This window comes from Channa argus, chromosome 6 (assembly GCF_033026475.1).
Source record: "Channa argus isolate prfri chromosome 6, Channa argus male v1.0, whole genome shotgun sequence".
Taxonomy (NCBI): Eukaryota; Metazoa; Chordata; class Actinopteri; order Anabantiformes; family Channidae; genus Channa; species Channa argus.
The window spans coordinates 16268913-16276986 of record NC_090202.1 but is presented as its reverse complement, the minus strand read 5'-3'; the positions used below and the strand labels follow the sequence as shown (position 1 = coordinate 16276986).

The 8074-nt window shown below is 37.2% G+C and overlaps 2 protein-coding genes across 2 annotated transcripts; one reads left to right on the top strand and one right to left on the bottom strand.

Moving 5' to 3' along the window:
• Positions 1 to 1023: 1023 nt before the first annotated feature.
• hmgn1a (high mobility group nucleosome binding domain 1a) lies at positions 1024 to 4318 on the bottom strand. The gene is made up of 6 exons (XM_067508900.1): positions 4149 to 4318; positions 3055 to 3084; positions 2528 to 2557; positions 2384 to 2422; positions 2140 to 2259; positions 1024 to 2026 (listed from the first exon to the last, which is right to left on the bottom strand). Exons 1-6 carry the CDS (start codon positions 4161 to 4163, stop codon positions 1961 to 1963), a joined length of 300 nt encoding a protein of 99 aa, XP_067365001.1. The 5' UTR covers positions 4164 to 4318; the 3' UTR covers positions 1024 to 1960.
• A 525-nt stretch (positions 4319 to 4843) lies between these two features.
• Positions 4844 to 7977, top strand: get1 (guided entry of tail-anchored proteins factor 1). Its single transcript, XM_067508899.1, has 5 exons — positions 4844 to 4982; positions 5986 to 6151; positions 6934 to 7001; positions 7268 to 7382; positions 7508 to 7977. The coding sequence occupies exons 1-5, from the start codon at positions 4893 to 4895 to the stop codon at positions 7579 to 7581; spliced, it is 513 nt and encodes a 170-aa protein (XP_067365000.1). The 5' UTR covers positions 4844 to 4892; the 3' UTR covers positions 7582 to 7977.
• Positions 7978 to 8074: the final 97 nt, after the last annotated feature.

The following is an 8074-nucleotide window of genomic DNA, read 5'->3' as shown; positions in this document are numbered from 1 at the left end:
TAATGCACTTATTATACTAACACTGATTGACCTTTGTGATTTATGAGCCAAATATCTTGCAGCTTTTAAATCATTGCTTAAGACTTATTTTTCTTGGTTTAAATGCATAGTCTTATAGTTTTTTAATTATTATTTTATGTCCTCTATGCTTTGTTAAAATGGTCCTATTTTAGCTCCATTCATTATCTTTGCTTATGTGAAGTACAATTGTCAACAGAATATATTTTTTAAATGGTATCTAAGTATTTTTAAATTCTTTGTAGAGTACTTATACTATTAAATAAACTGCTTAGTACCTTTACCGGAATACAAGTGTACCACATTTTGCTGTGTATGGGACTGTTTAGCAGCAGACTGCTTACAGTGGCCATGCTGACCCATGACATTACTAAGACAACTAGTATTTATGTTATAGGTCATTTGAGTCTCTGAAAGGGGCTGTGAGATATAGCTTAGAACATCAGAAAAAACAGTAAACCTCGAGCCTAACAGGACAATTATCTTTAAGTCTCCATAAGATCTTTAAATTAGTTAATCTGAGAAAAACAAATCTCTTTTGTTAAATTCTTTGTCCACATTATATGTAATGAGGGGTCACAAGACAATATATATTTAATATATGCATAAGGTTTCAAGGAAATTATCTGCTTTTAATATATTGTCATGTTTTCTTCTGATCAAAGATTACAAACTGGGTAATTATTTTATTAACTGTAAATTGGCACCATGTCAAAATTAGGACAACATGAACTTAGATTTTCCAGCTTGGCCCCATACATCCAAATCTAGTTTCGAAACCATACATTTTTCAGATGATGTAATACTAAGATGATGTGCTTGCCCAAATCAGTTAATTTTGCATGGATTTAAACAGATATTGCCACAATGTATTTCATACACAGTAAGAGGAAAGTAGGCCTAATAGCTAATTGGTATGTGTGGCACCCAAGCACATTAACTGGATATTGTTTTGTTTTAACTAAAATATTTTTGTACATGGTTTTATAGATGCATTAAACAAAATCCATTTAAGACCATATTTATTATTATTATTATCATCATTATTTGATGTCTAATGATAGTAAACCACTGTCAACAGTTAGATCTGCCAGTATTTGGAGATCATCTTAAAGGAATCTTTCAATGACAAGTTATACTACATAATTAAAGTACAAATTTTACAAATTTCTTTGAAGGAATTCCAATTTCAAGTGGTGTTTCATACCATTTAAAAAGAGTTTTTTTTTTTTAATTAAAGGGGAAACTACATTGGTAGTTAAATCCCCAGACTGCAATGGATGTACATACAAATTTGTGGCATATACATTTTGTTGACTCAAGAGAAAATACCGTTGTCCCTAAAGGATAAATCATGACAAGTATGACTAACTTTGTAATGCATTTCGTTTAAGCACAGTTGAGAATATCAATAAAGCTTGCCATCCTCAAATGAACCATCACAGACTGCATAAAAACAAGCAACCAACCAACTCCAATACTAGGGAAAATTATTAAAGTAAACGTTACAAACAAGACGTTATAGAACACAATTCTCAAACTTCCAATCATACTGTATTCAACACATAATATCACAAAGTAGTAAATTCCCAACAGTACAGATAATAAAATCCCTCAAGATGCCTCCAGAATGTCGTAGGTTAACTCTGCCAAAATTGAACATCAAATTACTGATTGGGACATGACCTTATGTCATGCAGAAAACTAAAACCTAAGGCAAAATAGGAAGAACGGGGGGGAAAAAAAAGAAAAGAAACCCAAAACATTCCCTTCATAGAAGCCATGAAATTGAATGGATTTGTAGTATTTTTAAAAATGAATTTCACCAATCACATTCCTAAAAATGTCATTGTCTTAAGAAAATAGTCAATAAAAATATTCTCTGCAATGTACAAGAAAGAAGGTACAGGGAGCACCGGCAACTTAGGTTAGAATGTTACTACTACTCTGCTGCTTTATCCTCATCTTTTTTGCCCTCCTTTGCGTTGGCCTCATCTCCTGCTGCAGCCTGTTGAAGGACAGAGAAAACAGGGCTTTTATGTTGATCTGAACATTGCTGTATTACAAACCAAGTGTAAATTTTCCTGTGTTAACAGGCACAAGCAGGTAAACCTGTAATACCTCATCAGTTCTTGCCTCCCCGTTTTCTGCAGGAGCCCCTTTCTCTGCCTGAGGTTCTTCCTTCTTTTCCTCCAGCTTTGCCTTTGCTGTCTCTTTCACTTTTTTATTCTTAGGAGGAGCCTATAAAATTAAAATTGAACCAAGGAGAATTAAATGTACTGTAACATACATGTAAATAAAAAATTTAACCGTTTTTGTTAAAACGTATTGTGTTCTGGTAGAGTGGCAGAATTCCCCCTTTTACCTTTGTCTTTTCTGGCTGTGGTTTTGGCTGTGTCTCTTTCTATAACACACGCACACATACAAAACAATTATTAAACTATATGTACATGTTTTCTTAAGATTACTTTATTGCGTGTTCTTTGCAAGGGCTTGAAGAAGAACTTACGTCTGACAACCTCTGGGACTTCCTCCGGGGCTGAAAAAGAACATATAGCAAGATATCTTGTTATTTCTGCCAAAATCAAGTAACAAAAGGAGTCAACAAAGCATAAACCTTTTGTTATATTAATGCAAAACCATTATTAAAACCCACATTGCACAATAGCAAAACATCACATGATGTGGACCCCAAATTAGCTATGGTCTCATGAAAAGTTCAGAATGTATTATTTTTTGAATGAGAAAACTCAAATTAGCAGGTACAGCCACTTTGGACTGCATATTAACCAGTGCCACCTAGAGGCTGTGCAGCTCTCTAACCAACTGAATTAAGAGCTTTGGACCTATACCTTAACACCAACCGACTGACACCATCACCCTTACACTCCATGGTTAAAACACAGTGCTTCTCTATGTATATTGAAATAGTGTAAAAAGCCAGACCAGCAACAAGAGCAAAATGTTCATTAAAGTGTGAGTTGGGGTGTTAAGATCAGGTTGGGTCGGTTTAGGTGCCAAGCTTTGAATACTAACCTCTGTGCTTGCATCTGCATCACTAGTAGCCTGTGAGACAGAGAAAAGGAGAAAAAATTAACAAGCCTACAGCAACAACCATTCATGAGTGAGCTGAAGTTGGTGAGTAATGCAAAAAGGGGGATGGGCATCCCTCCTTCCCCTGAGGTCACAAAGAAATTATGCAATCTTTAAGTGGGGAGGGGAGACTGAGACCCTTCAAAAAGGTTTAACACAGTAATAGTTTATTCGCACCAAGAACTACACTGCATCATTCATGAAACATGAGATTTGGATAGGCAAGCACGGCGCTGTGGCAACTTACAAAAGAGGGCTGTGGGGTCGCTGCACCTCCCCATGAGTTTCCTACACATAAACACAGCGACTGTGCTTCATCGTTCCCAAGAACGAAATTCACTCAAAACAACCAGACGTGTCGCTGTCTGTTTGTGAGCATCATTTTCAGAGGCTATGACGCTCCTTTACAAGACAACACCTCAAGGGTGACGCGCACCAGCTTTACATTGGCTACGTGCAGAAATCAAAACCTAAAATAACTGGTTTGCTGAAACGCATATAACAGCGCCTATATCACAAGTGCAAATAAATGATATGGCCTTAACAGCAGCGCGTAGCATAACGAAATTTATAAGTTAAAATATTCCGAGACAGTTGCGCAATAAATTAAGACATTTCCTTGAAATGACAACCTGTACATCGACGGTGGTTAACGTCACACGCCTTTGTTTGATCCCAGCACATAGTCAAGGCCAATTCATATTCTTAATCAGTTAATTTCAACAACGGAACCAGCGGGACCCGCTGATTGTCTGAGACCGTGCGGCTCACAAACTTAACTTACTGGAAAGGCACGTTGCCCCGAGCTAAGTAAAAAGGCGCCACTTCCCTGTCTGAACGGAACACACACGACAGACCTGAGCAATGCAAAGGTGGACTTCACATACTGCACATGTACACTGATGCCAGTAACGCTACAATAAAGCTTCCGCACGGGCAATAGACACTTTGTGGCGACGCAGCAGTGCATATGCATTTATTTAATGTTAATAAATACACAGTATGCATGAAAATCAAACGCCACATAATTGACTTACCTTTTTCCTTCCCATTGTGACTTAGAATGTGGCTCAAAGATAAACAACACAGTCTACTCTCCAGCAATTCAAGTCAATACAATAACTGTTCAACCCTTACACCCCCAGAGCAATCTGTAACTTTACTTAAGCGTCGGACCAGTACCAGAACTAGCTTCAACCGGATTGGATCCCTCTCTTGGTATATATTATCCCTCATCCTACCAACCTACCAGGAAGAATGAACCCCCGCCCCTTGCTTCCAGTGATTGGCTTTGAGGTCGAGGCAGCATATTTTTGAACCATAACATCTTACCTGTGTGGGCAGGATTGTGTGCCAATCAGTAAACCAGCGTTTGCTTTTTAATCACGGGCTGTGCGTGGAGTGTGTGCGCGCGAGACAATGCATACCAGTGTAAATCCTATTTCGTGTAATAAAGTGGAAACAAAATAATAAAAAAGTTACATTATTCCATCTCTACTTTTCTAAATTCTTGTTATAAGAGCCTAAAATAGATAGCGTATCCTAACCATAAAGCAACTGAAACGCTAAAATATTAACTTACACACACTTCCATAAATTATGTAACTAGTGTTCATATTTGTTAACAAACACATTGGGCTGCGTAAGTGAAGTGTTGTAAATACAATGTGTTGTGTGAAAAATAGCAGTCATGTACCGTCATGTACCAGCATAACCTGAATTGATTAAGTATTATGTAACTGCATGGCGTAGTCAAGGAGACTGAGTGCAGGAGGAGAAACATGGCGGCCGGCTATACGTGGTTTCTTGTGTTGGGGTCCGTTTTCCTCTGCAATCTCATGAAAAGCCTCCTTCCGAGCATATCTTCTTTCGTAAGTGTTGATTCTCGGTACAATATAATAATCGCATATCCTTTATGTATGGGTTATAGCTCCGTATTATGAGTATTCGAGTTGTTCCTGTAGCTTTGCGTCACATGGCAGACCATTGTTGACTAGCTTAGCGTTAGCTGATTTAAGGCTGATGGTTAATGATGCTAACTTACACGGTTAGAGCTAGCTAGCAGCTAGCTCTAACCAAGTAGCTGCTCTGCTACATCCAGAGGGTGGGGTTTTCCCGAAAAGGGGAAACATTTTGTGCTGTATCACTTTTCAACGTTAGGAGCCCACTGTGACGTTACGTAATGGCGTAACCTATTGTGATTACTGTTAAAACCTGCAGGCTAAACCTTGGGAGCATCCAGAGGTGATGCGAACATTTATTGTCTACAAAGAGCACACGAAGGTCCTCTAAAGTCATGTATTAATTGCTTTGAACAATAAACTGCTTCACATGTTTTTCGATTTCATTATACTGCATAACTATCCAGATACGCACAAGCACCTCTTTGACTTATTATTAAAATACAGAAATTCTTTATATTTTATACGTAAATATTAATTTTCAGTTCAAACTGCTCAACACAAGATGGCCCCTACACCCTGACACCCATTCTCATTGCATGTTTGAAGTTTGAAGTTACTGTTACTAAAAGCCTGCAAAAACGTACTTACGTGCGTTATAGACTGAGATAAACTTCCAAATTATTTGTGATGTTACAAATTATGCAGATATGTGCATTTCTTTTAAGTTTTATGGGGAGCTCAGTGAAACTTTCCTTGTAATGTCAAACTCTGCACATGCATCATGCTGACCAGAAAACACAGCACAACACTGATATAAAAAACAAGTGAAACATTATTGTCTTATTATGTTTAGTAGAGGGAAAGTTACTTTGGGTATAATTTAGTAAATGTGTTCATAAACAATAGCTTTCATTACATTTACACCACGTTTGTTTGGTTACTGAAAAAATGTATACTCTCTTCTCTTAAGCTCTCAAAGATGGTGCAGAAAGATGCAGAGCAGGAGAGTGAAATGAGGGCTGAAATCCAGGAGCTGAAGAAGGAGCAATCTTCCATTAGCATGATGGATGAGTTTGCTAGATATGCCAGACTGGAGCGCAAAATCAACAAGATGACAGACAAGCTGAAAACGCACGGTGAGGGGCAAATGTATGTGAGAGGCATACACACAATAAACTGTTTTACGAGTCTGTCAATATTTAATTCAGTACAATAGTAACAGAATACCATTGATAAAATATTGGGTGATACTCACTTGGAACTTAAAAGGCACATAATGTCTTCCACACATGTGTATTTACTACTTTTTTTCTTGTCCTTTCATCTTATCCAGTGAGTTCAGGGTTGGCACAGCGGATCATTGTCTGCACAGTTTTTACGCCGGATGCCCTTCCTGACTATAGTAGTTTGAAACACTAACTAAACCACCAACAACAGGAAGTGGCAGAGGGTTTTGGATAACATGCAGTACTTGCAGGCTGGTGCCTGTTGTTGTCCTTCAGCCTCAGAGTTATCTTCTACACTAACAGGAAGCACCTAAACAGAATTTTAGTTTGGCACATTTGCAGAACAGAGCAATTCCTCTTTCTGATTATTTCTATCTTCATAAATGACATGACCAGGATACATAGCTCATGTTGTGCTCTATATGACTTAAATAAATGCTTGAATCAATCACTATTTTTCCTAGTTTCCCTGTACTCATTGTCCCAAAGCCTATGATTTAAACTGATTAGATTTTTCAAATAAATACTTTTATCTAAAGATTTATCTCAAGTAGTTTTTCAGTATTTCTTAATATATTATCTCAGCCTCTGCAAATAATGTGGCAGGCTAAAAGTCAATGGCTAATAAATGGTGGCCACAATAAAAGTCACTGTGTTACATCTAACAATTACACATTTTCTTATTTTTGCAGTGAAATCAAGAACGGCACAGCAAGCCAAAATGAAATGGGTTGTCAACATTGTATTTTATATTCTGCAGGTAGGTGGAGATTGTAAGTAGTAGCAAAATTGCATTTAGTTGTAGATTCCAATGTAAGCATGAGATCCACAACCAGTTAGCTCAATGCCACAAATGTATGGACCACTGTTTGATACAAAACTCCCAGATAATTCCAATTTAAGTACTTACATAAATAGACCATGCATCGCTTTAATAGCAAATACAGTGTTGGCATTATCAGCATTATGACAAACTCATGAAATACCCACCATGTACTTAAAACATATCCTTCTGTTGTTTGTCAGGCTGCTCTGATGATCTCCTTAATATGGAAATATTACTCTGATCCAGTCACTGTGGTCCCCAGTAGATGGATTGCCCCTGTGGAGCGCCTTGTGGCTTTCCCAACAGGAGTTGCTGGTAATCGATATTTATATGACCTAGTACAGTTTTGGATTACAATTCCAAAATCATTCCCTCTTCTTGCATTAAATGTGTCATAAAATTATGGTAAATTCACTGATAGAGCTGTTCTTTGTTTTCAGGTGGTGTGGGAATCACGTGCTGGTTGGTGGTTTGCAACAAGATAGTAACACTGGGGCTACATGCTGTCAGTTAGTTGTCTAAGTCAATTAGGCTAATCACAAAAATTAAACACATTCTTTCCCTAACTTATTGCTCAACATTTTAAAGATGAAAGCTACAATTTTGTTCAGCTGGATTTTGCCAGCTACTCCTGCGTAAAAATGCAGTGCATTTTAGTGTGGGCCGTCTCATACTGCAACACATTTTTTTGTTGATAATTTTTATTTTTGTATTATTTTAATTTAATTGTGAGGATGTTCTTTGTATTATTTCAAAAGGTAATGATTTGGAAATTACATTTTAATAAAAGATAAAAGGAAAACCTTTTTATTTATTGTAACAAATTCTTAAATGCCAGAAGGTAGGGATACGAATGTAAAAGTTTTAACTGCATTCAGCATAAATCAGCAATAAAACTCCATGAAAAGTATGCAAATGGGTTGTACATATATTAAGTTCACAAAGCTCTGCTCATCCTTCAGCATCTCTTCAATCTCAGAATCGCACATCTATGACTGTCTACCTCA